Source organism: Archocentrus centrarchus, chromosome 5 (assembly GCF_007364275.1).
Source record: "Archocentrus centrarchus isolate MPI-CPG fArcCen1 chromosome 5, fArcCen1, whole genome shotgun sequence".
NCBI classification, from domain to species: domain Eukaryota; kingdom Metazoa; phylum Chordata; class Actinopteri; order Cichliformes; family Cichlidae; genus Archocentrus; species Archocentrus centrarchus.
This window is the reverse complement of record NC_044350.1, coordinates 20,304,740-20,321,899: the sequence shown is the minus strand read 5'-3', so window position 1 is coordinate 20,321,899 and position 17,160 is coordinate 20,304,740. Positions and strand designations below refer to the sequence as shown.

The 17,160-nt window shown below is 38.3% G+C and overlaps 2 protein-coding genes across 2 annotated transcripts; one reads left to right on the top strand and one right to left on the bottom strand.

The window, feature by feature from the left end:
• The first annotated feature begins 601 nt into the window (after positions 1 to 601).
• Positions 602 to 5,936, top strand: synprb (synaptoporin b). The gene is made up of 5 exons (XM_030729971.1): positions 602 to 625; positions 1,191 to 1,315; positions 4,780 to 4,978; positions 5,280 to 5,471; positions 5,565 to 5,936. Exons 1-5 carry the CDS (start codon positions 602 to 604, stop codon positions 5,934 to 5,936), a joined length of 912 nt encoding a protein of 303 aa, XP_030585831.1.
• A 7,088-nt stretch (positions 5,937 to 13,024) lies between these two features.
• LOC115780579 (green-sensitive opsin-like) lies at positions 13,025 to 15,432 on the bottom strand. The gene is made up of 5 exons (XM_030729846.1): positions 14,954 to 15,432; positions 14,691 to 14,859; positions 14,382 to 14,547; positions 14,004 to 14,243; positions 13,025 to 13,911 (listed from the first exon to the last, which is right to left on the bottom strand). The coding sequence occupies exons 1-5, from the start codon at positions 15,336 to 15,338 to the stop codon at positions 13,813 to 13,815; spliced, it is 1,059 nt and encodes a 352-aa protein (XP_030585706.1). The 5' UTR covers positions 15,339 to 15,432; the 3' UTR covers positions 13,025 to 13,812.
• Positions 15,433 to 17,160: the final 1,728 nt, after the last annotated feature.

Here is a 17,160-nt window from a genome sequence, read left to right as displayed (position 1 = left end):
AAACTTTCAGTCATTCGTTTGGCTTTTGATTTTCAGCCTAAAGCAGAGAAATCAAAGGCAGACAACAAAGCAGTAATTTGTTTCCTTCATTTCTGTTTACAAAGACAAGTTACCTCAGTGATAAAATACCCAGGTGCATAACATCTGAGTGTGTACAATATGATACAGCATTACAAGTTCAGGGTTTTATATTTAACCATAAATTCAGCACATTCACTCAATTAAATTCCAAAAAATAATTATTATGATGAAAACACTGCCCCAGATATTTGCATGCGTTTCATGTTCATGACATAGCCTTATTTTGAAAAGATGTTTATCCCATGCCATGCCATTACCCCAAAAACCATCAGTCTTAGATTCAGTATAGTACAAACAAATAAAATTATTTTTTACCTGATATTCTTTGATAGCTTATTGCAGTGCTTAAATAAATATAGCATCTGAGAACATCTTCGACTCCTCCTTGGGGAAGGCACCTCCTGTCAGCCCTCCCCTCTGCTGGAAGAGTCGCTCTGGTTTTCCTGTCTACATCAGTGACATTTCAACCTGGTGACTAAAGCTGCCTGCACCGTGCGGAGTTGGGCTCTGTGATTTTTAAATGTGTATGGTTATATTTGCTCCGGTAAGTTTCTTTCTTTGTTGGCTTATTTTCTGCATTTAGCTGTTCAGTTTGGTGATAATGAGGATATCTGCATCTCTTCACATTTAACGTATGATGTGGTAAATGAATTAAAGCAGTTTATTTAGTGATAACTTTTAAAGTTTAAAGTTGTTAATGCTGAAAGTAAAAATTCTGTTTAAAAGTTGCTGACAGAGTAAAGCTCTTGATCTTTATGTAAATAAAGTGGAAGAAATAGGAAGGCTTCTGCTCCACGTTCAGTTAGATTTCACAGTTAATACAAAACTCAGAGGTCTAAGTAACATCGACAATTTGAATCTCACTGTACTGCTGTGGCCTCCTTCCAGGGCACAGTGAGGAGCTCTGTTTGTTGTCTTCGAACCTTTAAATTATTCAGGTTTTGTTTTCAAACCAATTATAAATCTTAATAATCTGTCATATAATTTATTGATGTGTATACATTATGCAGTAAGCCACACTCACACACTGATTGGAGTCAACTGCTTTTAGAGAATCTGAATAAATTGTCAAGTAATGATTATTCGCTTATGATTTTTTTTTTTCAAAGATTTTTGCCATCTGTGCTTTTGCAACATGTGGAGGATACTATGGTCATCTCCAGGTTAAAGTGGACTGTGCAGACAGGAGGCAGAATAACCGGAGCATCAACATTGATTTTGGCTATCCTTTCAGGTAACCTGGCTGCTTGTGCTTTCTTTTTTATAACATCTTTTTGATCCCATTTGGTAGTTTACTTACAAGTGAGACTCCTTTAATCTTTGACAGAGAACTTTAAAGAAATAACTTTACATCTCATCATTTTAAGAGTTGAAATGTGAATAGTCTCCTTAAAAAAAAAAAAAGCATGTCCACAGCAATCATCTCAAATAGGCTCAGAAAGTATTTTAAACTCACACACAGCCCTGCTCCACTGAGTTATCGGGTCTAAAAGAGAGGAGATGCTCTTTGTTAAAGCTCGTCCAATTTAAGATGAGGGAGCTGGACAGCTGAGCAGGAGTCTGACCCATTTATTGTCCCAGAGTCTAAAATACTGCGCTGCATCATTAGATTCAGCTGTGCCTGGAGTCCTATGGGGAAAACCTTCCCTTCAGGTGTTCTTTTTTGAACTTCTGCTCCAGGCATTTCTTTTTAGTGTTCTCTATCTTCACAGCATGTACCTGTGGATGTATGCGAATTCTTAGCGATGCACTGATGATATTAATAACCACAAAAATTGTATCTTTCTTTGTGAATTTTAAATAAACATTTCTTGGCTGTTTTCCAGGATGACAAAAAGAAATTGTTCTTATTGCTGTGTTGAGTCTGTCGGGATCTACTTTATTCACAGCAGTTATATATTTTTAGTACGTTTCAGATGTGCAGTGGGAATACAGAATGTAATTACTCACTGATTAAATTAAATTGCAGAATGAGACAGAGAATCGAGCCAAAAGCAGATGTTGAAGAGTTTAATTTTATATCAGTTAAGTACAAAGAGCAATGCATGAAAATGGAGTTGTTTTACTGATGGGGGTGTGTTACCTTTAAGTCCTGCATGCATAACAAAAGCCTCCCCATTTAAATGAGTTATTTCCACAGACTTCAACATGTTGCTGCAGGTCACAGTTTTCACATTTTATCTGAGCCATGAATGGTGTGATGAATGTGGATGTGCTTGTTGTGAACCACAAGTCATCAGGATTTATTTAGGTGCAGCTGTTAGTCAGCCTCTTTCATCCTTCATAGTGCAATTGTGGAAAATAAATAATATAATAATGTGGAGCAATAGTTGGCCTCACAGCATAAAGGTCCTGGCGGCCCTTCTGTGTAGAGTTTGCATGTTCTCCCGGAGCCTGTGCCGATTCTATCTATCATCTAAATTAATGGAAAACAGAATTCCGCACACCAGAACGCTCCTTGAAAAATATTTAATCTAAACAGACCTTACAAAGAAGTGACGTTTCGGGCCAACATGCCCTTCTGACATAGGTCAACATGCCCTGATTCTAAATTGGCCACAGGTGTGATTATGAGCGTGAGTGATTGTCTCCATGTGTCAGGGCTGTGATGGACCAGTTCAGAACTGGACTCTGCCTCTTGCCCATGCACAGCTGCCTCACTAACCTGAAATGGATAAGTGGTTGAGAAAATAGGCAGCTGGATGGCTAATTAACAGTTCAACCACTTTGCCGTTTCTTGTGTAGTTTACATTGGATGGTGGCAACAGTAGTGACACAAAAACTGGTGTCTGAGATCCAGAAATATCAGTTCACAAATACCAGCACATTCAAATTAATGATTTTCATTTGGTAAGTATGTCTACACTGCTTTTCTATGCATATAACAGTGTAAAGCCAGTAGTTGTGCTGCAAAAATTGCACCTGTATTTATTGCTTTGTTTGTGAATTTTTAAAAAATCATTAATTCATCACAAATTGATCAAAAGCCAAACTCTGATCTTGAGGTGAAAAAAAACCCAGTCACAAGACCCAATCCAACCCCTCACGCCCTTTGCAATTTTATTAGAATAGATGCTGAGAGAAATCAAATATACATTATAAAGCATATCGGGGCAGCTGTAGCTCAGGATTGCGGATCGTCTACCAAGGTCGCTCCTCTAGTCTGCACACTGAAGTATCCTTTGGCACGATATTGACCTCCAATGTATCTGTGGGAGTGTGTGAATGTTAGGTTGAAAGCACTTAGGCATAAAAAAAGGTGCTTGTGTGAATGAGGCTTGTAGCAAGAAAGTGTTTTGAGTGCTCAAATAGAGTAGAAAAAGTGCCACATGAGTGTGAGCCAATTTACCATATGGGCAATATGCATCAGTATTTTATAATGAAGCCCCAGTTAATCTTCAGGCTGCTTAGTAATTTTTTTTTCTGGAAGGCTTCTTAGTCCGTGTTTTATTTTCATGCACACAAGATACATTTTGCCCATTTTGGTTCCTTGATTAGTTATTTATGCACAACTAACTGAGAGACAAGAAACAAGTACACAAGCATCGTCCACAAAGCTCACACAGTGCATTATAACCAAAATCACTTCAAAATTACATCAGTATCAAAGCTACACATTTACAGTACATTTCCACTAATCCTGTCTCTGTATCAGGAAAATTAATAGTTAAGAAGATACTTTTGTTATGTCACATGTGTAAATGCATGAAGCTCTCACATCTTTGTCTCAAAGGAAAGACTACAGCAAGAAGCCAGAAATCAAGTGTCTTAAAGTTTTTATCAAAAGCTATTTATTTTCAAGCAAGTTTCATTAACACCTGTTACTGAGGTGTGTGTGTTCACACTGGGCAACTTAAGCACATTAACTGTATCTTTTGAATCCACTATAATTTTTTGGACAAGTGCTGAAATTTAAAATAAACCTGATAATGGGACTCCGTGTGCATTTTGCTTATTTTGAGCTAATGATGATCATAATTTTTCTGGTTATTAAATGCAAATTAACAATTCTTTGATTGTGATAACAAATAGCCAAAGAGTGCCCCCTATCTGGGACCTCCTGATTTACAATTTCAGCACCAAGTAGCACTCAGTATAGTAAAATGTTGTCACAAAATATTTTGTTTTTGATATGTGGCTACCTACTGTATGGACTCCTTAATGATGAAAGGATGAAATCATTAACCGTAACACTGAAAAACATGACTAATGCTCAATAAGTGCTGGATTGATAGAGATCTAAACCTTTCACAGTAACAGTTGCTCAGTTTGCTTTCATTGGACTGAGAATCCTTCACATTCCAGATGCAGTCTCAGTATCCTTTCCTCATATTCTAGACATCTTGCAGAAGTCCTTGACTTTTTTCTCTTGCAGCTACTTTATAAATTTTGTATAGTGTCTTCCTATATGAGCAATACCAAATTCACAGGGGTCCTGTGAGAAACAAACAACAACAACAACAACAACAACACCTAAAAAGAAAGAAACAAAGAAGTTAGCATTTTATTTTTTACTTTTTATTAAAGCACCACTAGGGTTTTAAGCTGTATTTCTCAACTCCCCCACCCCCCAAAAAAGTTCTGGTGAACAATCAATGGCCAGTTAAATTAATATGCTTCAGACAGATTGTGTAATTCCATAGACTATATGTAAACAGCTATGGACCCCCCCATAAAACTGCTTTTTCTGTTTTGTAGATTACAGCAAGTGCATTTTAAGGCTCCTTTGTGTAAAGAGAACAGAGAAGAGATTATTTTCCTGGAAGGTGACTTCTCCTCAGCTGCTCAATACTTCGTGACCGTGGGTGTCTTTGCTTTCCTGTACTCGCTGTTGGCAACCATTGTCTATGTCTTCTACCAGAACAAGTACTTGAAGAACAACAGAGGTCCGCTTGTGGTCAGTGAGTTTTTACATTCAAATGTCACTCGTCCAGTCTTTTAGTTTTATAGATCTGGGGTGGGGACTTGTTGTCGAGCAGCTTGCAGGTACGCAGTAATTTTAAATAGCCTGTTCTATGTGAGATAGCCAATTGCACAGTGTAGTCATTGGTTGAAGTGAGGTGGCACTGATATAAGCTATTCTGCCAGTATTGCGACCTTGACCTCATGAACTAACACTGTGCTCTATTTTAAGTTGTTACTCAATATTTTTCATCACTTTCCTCCCTTTCTGCCCTTTCTCTTCCTGTCCTGAGCAGGATTTTGTTGTTACAGTCATCTTCTCCTTCATGTGGCTGGTCAGCAGTTGTTGTTGGGCCAAAACGCTTTCTGATATAAAGGCAGCCACAAACCCAACACAGGTGCTTCTTCTCATCACTTCCTGTAGAGCTCAGGAAAACAAATGTACAGCTACAGAGGAGCCTCTCTGGTCACGTCTTAACACATCTGTGGTATGTCTTCAATCAACAAATAACACATATTCTGTATCACAGCTATGGAAAGCAAGCCATTAGTCTTTTCTTTTTCTTTTTCTTTTCCTCCAGGTCTTTGGTTTTGTTAATGTTGTCCTTTGGGCTGGGAATATTTGGTTTGTCTTCAAAGAGACCGGCTGGTACAAGACTGGTCAGAGATATCCGACCAGGAGTGCATCTGGGAAACGTTCAGGCTCAATGCGACAGCGGCTCTACAGTGAGAGCAGCTTCGATCAGCCAGAGGAGAGCTTTAGTCCCTCCAGACAGAACAGTTTCAGTCTGTCAAAGGGAGATTTTGATCACCAGGTCCAGAGGCAAGCTAGCATCAACCAGTCACAGGTAAGCTTCAGCTTACCACAGACTTATCTTGGTAAACCAGTAATTTATGACAAAGGGGATAAAATTGCTTCTCAAGGGCCGATGATATTTATCAATGAGATGTGACCAGATGTTTGATCATGCACATGTGTATGGTGGACTGAATGAAAATGTGTTATTGGCATTTTCAGTTTATGAAAATGGCTTGATTGCTGACTAAATGTCACTCTGAAGGGGTCAGATCACGATGCATTTTATTTTATCCTCTAGATAAAATTATATGCTCATGATTGCTCAAGAATCCTGTTTCTGAGATCTTGGGGTGCTGTTGCATGTTTTAGGGGGAATTTCCTATTTTTCTGTTATTTTCCCTGGAAATACCTTGTTTTAGTTTTTGTTTGGATCAGTGAGAAAGGATCTAGTTGCTTTAGCATTATCATACTGGGGCTTGGACTTATTAATGCAAAAATAATTGAACTTCACAAACTAAATTCTCAGTTTTCCCTTTAAATGGAAAATACATTTGTTACTGTGTAAAGAAAATGGAAATATGTATCAGTGCATGAATACATCTAACCAATGTGGTAGCATTTGCTCTATAAATATTTAATGTTTGACTGTACTGTATAATTGATTCTCTTTGTTATTAGCACTGCAGTGTCTCCATTTGAACATTTCTAATGAGTATTGATAGATGTGTGCTTCTTTCTGTAAATACATGCATATTCAACACACATATCATAGCTCGGTGCTTCTTCTTCTGTACATCAGTTCTAATGGGTCATTATAACTTTCATGTTAAAATCATAATTTTAACCTGAAATATGCTGAAGAACTCATGTTGTATAATTACCTGCTTGCAAAGACACTGTGGGACATCCAGCCTGTTTTGAGGTTTTGATATTCATCCAGTTACAGTGTTTCTTTAGATAATCAGAGTGAGTGTGTGTGATTTGTTTGTGCAGTGAAAGATGTCAGTCGCTACATTGTCATTAAAAACGACACAAAACAGGGGACACTGAAAGTGAGGAAGTACTGAGAAAAGAAATCTGTAAAGGAAATAAACAGTGAATACTGTTATGAAAACACCAAAGTGTTGCTCACACTGTGTATCAGGATTATCTCAACTGCAAAGCCCACGGGGATAATCCCTCAGGGTATCTGTTTCATCCTGATTAAGACAATTAACAAAATGCTAACTAATACTTAAAACGTCTTAACCCGTTTGACCATGCAGTATGCACTGTTTGGTCCTCAGACACCAGTAACTGCAAAGACAAAAGGATATACAGCATGATGATACAATCATTATCAGTCAGTGCATGCCAAGGAACAAAGGCATGTCAGTTTACATGATATCATGAAGTTAAACATGACTGTATAAACTGTGCAAACAACTGTAGCCCTGTGGTTGTAGCATGAAACCCAATCATGACGACAGTTTTTAGTGACTATTTTAACTTCTTAACATTAAATGTGACATGTTAAATGTGTATACTATTACAACTACTAAACTACTACTACTACTATTCCAAATAACAATAGTATAACAATAATAGTAATAATAATGAACAGTATTTACAAGCATCATTAAATTAAAGGGTGTACTCACAGACATACACACACATTTATATATATATTTGTATATACATTTATATATATATACACACACACACACACACCTACACTGTAACTGTAATACCAAAAACTCTGTGACTAACATGGGAATTGTGCTTTTCCATGAAAGTAGACCACTATTGGATTGCCTTTAAAATTTTTGACATTTTTGGTTCTTTTTTTAAAAAGAAATCTGCATTCAAATAAATACACTAACTGGCCACTTCATTAGGCACACCTGTTCAACTGCTTGTTAGCACAAATTTCATCAGCCAATCAGCCGTATAGACACGGTGAGGGCAATCTCCTAAAGTTCAAAGTGAACATGAGAATTGGGACACTCAGTTTGAACATCCACATTCGCCATTCTGGCGTGGTCTTTGATGCCTGATGGGCTGGACTGAGTATTTCAGAAATGGCTGATCTACCAGGATCAGCCATTTCTACTGGGATTTTCTAACACACCCATCTCTAGGGTTTACACAGAATGGTTCAAGAAAGAGAAAATATCTAATGGGCAGCAGTTCTGGGTGAAGAGAAGGAGATTTGCCAGACTGCATCAAGCTGATACGAACTTACTAGTAATTCCTTACAACCAAGGTGTTCCAAATGGCATCTCTGAATGTACAACATGTCAAACCTTGGTGCAGATGGTCTACAGCAGCAGAAGACAGCACTGGTTGCCTCTTCTTTCAGCTAAGAACAGGAACCTGAGGCTACAGTTCACACAGGCTCCCCAAAATTGGAAAAGACTGGAAAAATGTTGCTTGGACTGATGATTCTCAATTTCTGTTGTGACATTCAGATGGTAGGGTCAGAGACTGGTGTAAACGACATGAAAGTATGGATGTATCAATGGTTCAAGCTGCTGCTGGTGGCGTAACATAGTGTGGGATATTTTCTTGGCACACTTTGGCCCCCTTAGTACCAAGTGAGCACACAGCCACACTCTACCTGACTATTGTTCCTGACCACGTCCATCCCTTTATGACCCCAGTGTACCCATCTTCTCATGACTGCTTTGAGCATAATAGCACACCATGTCACAAAGTTCAAATCATCTCAAAGTGGCTTCTTGAACATGACAATGAGTTCACTGTACTCAGGTGCCCTCCACAGTCTCCAGATCTCAATCCAAAAGAGCACCTTTGGGATGTGGTGAAACAGGAGATTCATATCGTGGACATGCAGCAACTGTGTGATGCTATCATGTCAACATGGACCAAAATCTTTGAGGAATGTTTCCAGCGCCTTGTTGAATGAAGAATTAAGACAGTTCTGAAGGCAAAAGGGGTCCAACTCAGAACAAGCAAGGTATACCTAATAAAGTGGCCATGAATGTAAATGTTCCCAAAATAAATGGCAAGTAAATTAGATGCTTTAACATTTAATATCATGTTGGGGACTGATTAAATTAGCTAATTTCACCTGATATATTAGACATATTTTTAATACATGTATAATTTGTTTTAGTATATTATGAATTCTATGAACATGTTGTATTAGTGCAGGAATATATCCAACCAATGTACTGTAGAGTTTTGACATGTATTTATATAATGGTCAGGTGGCTCATGTTGTTTATAATTTATATTATTATTAAGGATGTGTGTTCTCTGCTGATAAAGACACTGAGTTTTGTGTTAATTTCAATTTTCATATATAGTTTGTTCAGTTCTTGCTGTGCATATTTCTTCAGCGATACTCTGATTATGAGTGACATGTCAAAGTGAGTATATGCCACTATTTGTTTGTGCAGTCAGAGATATCAGAAAAGTACAGAAAGGGGGGGATGCTAAAAGTGAGTGAATATTTAAAAAGAAAAAGAAAAAAAAAGTGAAGCCAGCACAGAGAATTAGAACAAATACTGACTCTAGTCACTACAATTTAAATAATGAGTAGCTCATATATAGAAGCATGGCTCACACTGTGAGTGGATTTATCTCTCCTGCAAAGCCTAACAGGAACCTTATTTAGATATCTCTTTCACCTGTTTGAGACAGTTAACATCATACCTAAAACTTCTCACCACTCAGCCCATCTTCACATGTCAATGACTTTGAGTTAGTACATGTTGGTTGAGCTGGTTTGTGTACATGTTCTCATTGATATAAATGTCAGCAATTCATGTTTGATAATCCACCTTTGAATTGCAAGTGGTTTACACGTCACCTAAGTAAATTGTTGTTGTTGCAATGAAGCCACTATAGGTGGAATAAATATTCTTTGCTGAATAATAACTTTGCTTGTGAATCTCAGTGTGTCAAAGAGTCTTTGTCGCTCGTTCAGAGGAACACCACCAACACATAAATTCAATTATCGTGGCAGGTCCTGAACAGTCACCTGTTTTTGAACAACATGATCAGTGTTGTTTGACAAGTTGTTCTTGCTGTAGCCTATGAGAAGTAATTTGGTTTGGTATCTGAGCAACACTGATTGTTCTCTTCTGAGCAGTCAGGTCAAATGCTGTCAGAGGCAAAGATGTCAAAATCTGTTTGATTTATTTAACTTGTATTCTGTGGCAAAATGACATCAGACTGAAATACTATTTGTATTTAATAGTCAGACTGTTTCAACAAACCTTGGCACCAAAACCGTCAGTTTTAGTAAATCTTTTAGTTTTGTCACATACAAACAGTAACCTGTCAAAAACGAGATAAGAAAAATGTAAGCAGATTTTTGGAAAAACAGCAAAAAAGAGAAAGAAATGAAGCCAGTACAAATCTCACCTTTATTATGAATCACTTTATACATTTCAGGCATACAGTAAAAAAAAAAATGATATCATAAGTCAAAAACAAATCATGGCAAACTTACACGTGCAGATTTGACCTTCTGTTTAAAATACTGGTGGTTATAGGCAGTAATTATCTGCTACACTGCAGACTGTTGCTAAAAGAACTATTATGTTGCTCCAGCCGTCCTCAAAGTGAACATTAGCTTTGAGTTACAGTCAGCGCATCCCCAAGTTTGTTATTAAGGCTTCTGTATGCAATCCGCTATCTGATTAAAGCAATTAGAACAAAGAGGGGTGATGCTCGCCTCTGCCGGCCCCCTGACAGAGAGACTAAGCACATGCAGGTGTCCAGAGCAGGCTCTTTGAAGAAAATTGCAGTGAATGTACCCACAGCATGCCAATTAGGGTCAGGTCATCAGCAGGAAATAAAAGGCTTACGTGATGAGATAGATGGCCCATCTTGTATGGAAGTAAGGCTACATTTAAATGTAATTAATCCCCTTTTGTAAGATGTAATACTGGCATGTAACACTTAATGTTGGTTATGTCTGTTTCCACTAGTGTATATGAACCAGCTGTGACCTTTATTTCCAAATGGAGCATAATAAGGAATGTGTTGTATATGTTGCGATGCAAAGTCATAGGATGTGTTTCACTTTTTTGTAAACACCTGCAGGGGGCAATATCCACCTACTTAATCATCTGAGAGTGTTTTAAAAGAGGATCCTACAAGGTTAATTTTTTAAAATAGCCATTCTTTTCTTTTAAATTATCCCACTTGAGCAGAAACCACGTGTTACCTTCATGTTTGTCTTTGTTTGTTTTTATATGTGCATTTTTTTTTTCAGTCTCCAAAGATTTGGCATGCATTACAGCAGACATGCAAAAGGGGTTGCATGTTAGGAATTAGACCTCAAGAGGGTGGTGTAACATCACAGGTATATGATCTGCATGTTTTTTTCCCTTCTGATCCACCGTCTCCACCGAGGAAGCTCATTTATTATCAAGTCATGGGAAATAGCTAATTACTGAAAATATGTTCTACAATTCAGGTGATTTCACATATAAGCTCAACATTTAAGACTTTGTGAATAAAAAGGGGATTTTGGGCATTTTCAGATACAAGGAAATGTACTCTCAGACTCATGTATTTGCACATGCCATTACATAGTGTTTAACATATTATCTGTGAGTCATACAGGCCAAAGGACATTTTAACGTTCTGTTCTGAAACATCTACTGGTCTCCATTGTAGACCTGTTGGTCTAATCCCCTCAATGTGACTGCCTTCCATCACAAGGAAGTGAAACAGTTCTTGTATCTAATAACAGTGTGTAACACAAGTCATTCATTTCACTGGCCAATTTTCACATCTCAGCAATTCGCCATTATTTTAAACATGCAGCCATGTCTCTAAACATTAAAGGTGCACTGTGTAAATTCTCACCACTAGATGTCAGTATATTGCAGTCAACTGAATTCTGCTTTCTTACCCCTCCCAATTTTTCAAGTGCATAATCCTAGCTACGGTGGCCACTGTGTGACATAAAGCGGTTGATGCCACGGCTGGCTGACATGTTTCATGAGTATAAAAAATTTTCATGCACACTATATTTTAAGATATTTGAATAATATCAACACTTAGTAATAAATCAGGAATGAAAAAAACAGATGCGTGACTTACATATTTAGTGAGTGTAGGATGTCAGTCTGCTGTTTACCTTTTAGCTGTCAATAGAAGAGTCCATGAAGCTCCCTTTGACAGCGAGGCGGAGGTGAGTTGTTGAGGATGTCCTAAACTTTTCTGTCGGTAAGGACTGCTGTTTTACCACCGTTAGTTTCTTTTATCCTCTATTAGTAGCTGGTATTTGTGGAAGTTTCTTTGAAGTGGATCTAACATTGTTAGACTTGGACACTCATACAATGTGAGAGTTATCTCTTTCCTTTGTGCTACTGATTTTTCTTCTCCCTCACCTTTGGTGTACTCCCCATGTGGCTGGTCTCTAGCTGGTCTCTAAGTAGTACACCAAAGGGAATATCTGTGTTACTGCTTTAGAGAATTCCCAGTGGATTGCTATGATTCATAGATATAACATGACAGATATGTCTGTTCAAAAGTGGATTGCTGATTGTCATAGTTGGGTAACTTGAGAATGATATGATGAGAATATGATCAGTGAGTGACTTTGGTTTTATCCAGAAAAGAATAATATCAGCCTGGTGAAATGTATTATTTTTCTTGTTCATATTCAGAGGGGGAAGAATCAGTAAATGTAAAAACCCGTAAAATGTTGAAACCAGAGTGTAAAAGTTCACAGGTAAACACAAGAGTGTGCTTCTTTTCATGCATGCATTTATTATCTACTCAGTTCTACATTTTTCCACTGGCAGACCAGTAAAGTATACAGTATGACACCCCCAGCCCGCATAATTACATGAAAACAATCAACATGTGATTGGACATTCATCAGGTAAAAGTGTCACATTTCAGCAGGTTTAAAGTTTGTCTTTTTTTTGTCTTTTGAGTATCTGAGTTCACTCACACTCACTCATTCACATGCATTCGCAGGAACACAGACACACTTGCTGTGTTGTTGTGTTAAGAAACAGAATGATAGAATGACATGCACACATGCAAAATGACCTAGACCAGACAGACATAATCCAAGTTGCAAGTTGGCTTCTACCTTGAAGCTTTTCACATGTTTCAAGTGTGTACTGACCAAGATTTCAACAACTAAACACTGACTGTAAAACAATTGCTACTGATCTTACATGACTGTGTTTTTACAACACATTCTGTTCTTACTTTGTAACAGAAAATTTACAAAAGATTACTATAAGTGTGATTATAGTGTGATGGCATATATATTTACTTAAACAATCATTTTCTTGAGAGTTAAGGGGTTAAGTATATTAAATATCGCACAGATTGTGAAAATGCTCGAGTTCAAACTATTTTGGGCTACATAAAAACACAAATTGATTCAACCTGAAATATTGAATATTGCAGTTTTGGATGCAGCTAGTCATAATATGCATCAGCTGTTATCTTATCTTCTCTTATCTGCTCATGAAACACATTAGGGCTTGTAATTTAATTTCAAATATTCCTTAAATATGCAGAGTTCTTCTTTGGTTTTAGGCAGCAGATAATCAAACCAGCATGTAAAGGTTCAGAGTTAAACAACCACACCAGTATGTTTCTTTTTCATGCATGCATTTATTCTCTACTCAGTTCTTTTTTTTTTTTCTTTTTCATATAATGCATAAAAATAACACCACTGGTAAACCAGTAAAATATATGCTCTCCCACATGAAAACAATCAACATGTGACTGGACATTCATCAGGTAAAAGTGTCACATTTCAGCAGGTTTACAAGTTGAGGTGTTTTTAGATTATGAGGTCACTCATATTCACTCATTCACATTCGCAGGAACACAGACACACTTGCTGCACAAGATAACCTCAACAGAAAATGCCTTTCCTCTTCTGGTAGTTCACAGATAAGATAACTTAGAATTCCTTAGTGCTTTTGATCCAGAGTCCCTTTGTTAAATCCATTTGGCAAAAATTTTCTCTAATTGGATCTTTTGAAATCTGGAAACAATCTGTAATGTCCATAAATCTGAAGATGCCATCACGGTTAAGACACAGAGGACACCTCTGTCTTGCTTGCTGAAACTGAGGTCTCATCCTCCACCATGCCGCCCATTCCAATAGTGGATAGCATACAGTTACGGAACTGAAAGGCAGAGTAAAAACAGAAACTCAGGAAACACAGTTCAAGATTGAAAAAAGTGAGAAGAAAGCAAAGAGAACATATATAGAACCAACCTGTTTGTTCATGAGCACGTAGATAATAGGATTGTACAAGGCAGAGCTCTTTGCAAAGAAAGCAGGGAGGGCTGCAGTCAGGGCACTGAAGGAGGCTCCCTTGTTCAGGAAAATCCAACCAGCAAAGCTGGCATATGGTGTCCAAGCTACCAGGAAGCCCAAGACCATCAATATACACATACGTGTCACTTCCCTCTCAGCTTTCTGGGTAGAAGCTGAGTCCTGCTGCTGTGCTGCTGCCTGTGAAGTTTTGTAAATGTAAAAAAAACAAAACATAATCAGCAAGGTTCATATATGAAGCCTACAGTAGTAGTGGCTAGTTTGTTGTCATGTAACAGTGCTTGATATAATGTAAAAAGAGCTTGAATTTTCACTTACAGCTTTGACTGTCATCACAAGGCTCCCATAAGTGAAGAAAATGATGAAGACAGGAACAAAGAAGTGGACAACAAACATGTAGATGACATAAGACTCATTGTTGAAGCCTGGAGCCAGTGTGTAGTAGTCAGGACCACAGGAGCACTGCATTCCCTCTGGAATGTACCTGCGTGAGATTTAACAGGTTTTTAAAAATCATCCATAATATTTAAAGACATTTACGATCTTCTCAGTCTGTTTTGGTGGTGGTGGTGGTGTTTTTAAAAGTGCTCTTAAACTAAAGCGAACGCTTTAGAAACAAATGAGTACCTGGACCAGCCAAAAAGTGGAGGTGCAGCACAAGCCATTGCCATGATCCATGTGAAGAGTACTCCAGCACCAGCGTGAGTTCCAGTGAACTTGAAGCTTCCCATGGGTTTGCAGACAACAATGTATCGCTCAACAGCCAGAACAACAAGTGACCAGAGAGCAACCTCACCTGTAGACAGAAAGGGTAAGTTATTGATTTATATTGTATACCTGCCAGTGAAATCGAAATGATCCTGAAAAGGATCTTGCTTCTTCTTTCTTACCTCCAAGTGTGGCCATGAATCCCTCAATAGCGCAGAAGGTGGCTCCAAGAATGAAGTAGCCATTAAAAGCTGATGTGATGGTGATGGTGAATCCAAAGCAGCACATGATGAGTCCAGCCACAGCCAGGTTGACCAGGATGTAGTTGAGAGGTTGCCGGAGCTTCTTGTTCTGAGCAGTTACAAACAATGTCAGACTGTTGATGGGCGTTCCAGTGCAGATCAGGAAGAACATGTAGAAAGCCAGGAGCTTGAAGAATATTGGGTCTGCTAGGTAGTACTGTGGGTACTCAAAAGGGCTTCTAACAATCCCAGTCCTGTTGGACATGGGAATGTAGAAGTTCTTGCCCTCAGTGCCATTGGGCTCAATTCCTCCTTCCCAACCCATCTTCAGTTGTCTAGTTGCTGGAGCTTTAGCTGATTCAAAGTCCCAACAGTGTTAGAGAGGTATAAGCCAAACCCACACAGGTAGTTTATGCCTGCCTTGGTGTTTTATACCTTCTCAAGGTTATCCTCAAATTAGCAAAATTAGATTACAAGAGGATTGTGAGGAAGTGAAGAGCTCACGTCTCACTGATAATTGACTTTAAAAAGCAAAGAGGGACAATGACCTCAGGGTCATGCAAATTAAAAAAATTTTTTTCTTACTTTTTCCTCATCTGCAAATAAGTGCTGTTTTATATTATACAACCCATCTTATTGGAAAATGACTGAGGTTTTTTTTCCCTGCTTTTTGTAGTTGCTGTTTAAATAATCATTGCAGTATAAACATTATTTTAGTTACAAAAAAGTCTTGGTGGAAATATTTTTTAAAATTCCGTTTCAAATAAAACATATAAGTTCTATCGTTGTAGTATTTAAAAATTTAACCCTGAGAAGTTTAAATGACCCTAACTCCCACACCTAATCAACATATGTGATCTCGGGGTTTGAATTCCTCCTGCGAATTTGCCATTAGGAGACATGTAATTGAACTGATGCACTTTTATTTATCTATTTATATATCAGGACATTTCTAGTGTCTAGGGTCGTTTTGGGCCAGTCGTGAACGGTGAACTGGTCATGCTGTAATACTGCAAACAGTAATAATTGGAAGGACCTCTCAGAGTCCACTCTTCAGTTGCGACTGATCCTCACCGCTGGGTGTCCCCCGGTGCGCGCCGAACACTAAGAAATGTGCGCGCAGGTCCGTGCGCTTCTCTCGCAGGGCAGACAATATCTACCTGCCTCTTTACGGATTACATTTAGACAACCGCCCGGCGAAATGGATGGTCGGAAGACAAGGAAAAATGGAGGAGAGAGGCGGAGAATAAAAAAGAGAAAGCCCCCTGCTGCATCTAAACACTGCAAAATAAGCTCCCAGTCAGGGACCAGGTCAGTCAAAAACACTCACTAAAACACACAAAATCTATTCAGATTGGCATTTATGTTTCGTTTTAGTGAGTGTACTTTCTGTTTTGTTTGGTTTTTCATTTTGATGCTTTTGCCTGATGTTTGACTATAATGATAATCATATGATATCAAAAATGGGTACGTTAACTGTTTTGTGTCTCTCACCTGTTGTTTTTGTAGCGATGATTGATGTGTTTGTCTCATGTACATTTTATATATAGTTTTTCTATCCCTATTTTTTTTTCTTGTGTACAAAGAAGCCACATCAACACACCGCACCTTAAAAATTAGGCGTAACTGGAGCGCATGCACATCTCACGCCAAATATGAGGAAGCCTCAAAGCGTATATGATAAAATAGATGTGTTTGATATTTCGAGCTGGTTGGCTGAGTTTATTAAAGTTATGCAGCTTGAATCAAGAGCGTCTCCAACGTGAGAGAGTTGTGCGCGCCAGGCAGGGGCGTAGAATTAGGTAGGGAAAGCGACACGTCCATATTCTCTCGGTCTTGGTTGTAAAAAAAGAATGCAGTCACCATGTGCCAATCAAACTCTATCCAGATCTATATTTTTTTCATATGATGATGATGATAAGTTATCAACACGTTTCTGTGCAGCTTCTCTCCTGCTATCCCCCCCAAACCCCATCTCCATAGAGACGGTGTCGCACCCATCACTTTAATCGCACTCTGGATCCTGTTGTGACATATGGCATAGAAACTGAAGACTTAACTATATTCCCTGAAAGCTCCCTCCTGTCTGATCATTTTCTAGATAACATTTACATTTATATTAATGGATTACACAGCAGTGGGTAATA

What these genes read in the sequence shown, in the direction of transcription:
- synprb (XM_030729971.1), top strand. Translation starts at nt 602, where the DNA reads ATGTGTATGGTTATATTTGCTCCG. An exon ending in ACAACAGAGGTCCGCTTGTG is followed by an intron (nt 4,979 to 5,279) that starts GTCAGTGAGTTT and finishes TGTCCTGAGCAG; the next exon opens with GATTTTGTTGTTACAGTCAT. An exon ending in CACGTCTTAACACATCTGTG is followed by an intron (nt 5,472 to 5,564) that starts GTATGTCTTCAA and finishes CTTTTCCTCCAG; the next exon opens with GTCTTTGGTTTTGTTAATGT.
- LOC115780579 (XM_030729846.1), bottom strand. Translation starts at nt 15,338, where the DNA reads ATGGGTTGGGAAGGAGGAATTGAGCCCAATGGCACTGAGGGCAAGAAC. An exon ending in CCACTTTTTGGCTGGTCCAG is followed by an intron (nt 14,548 to 14,690) that starts GTACTCATTTGT and finishes AATCTCACGCAG; the next exon opens with GTACATTCCAGAGGGAATGC. An exon ending in TTGTGATGACAGTCAAAGCT is followed by an intron (nt 14,244 to 14,381) that starts GTAAGTGAAAAT and finishes AAAACTTCACAG; the next exon opens with GCAGCAGCACAGCAGCAGGA.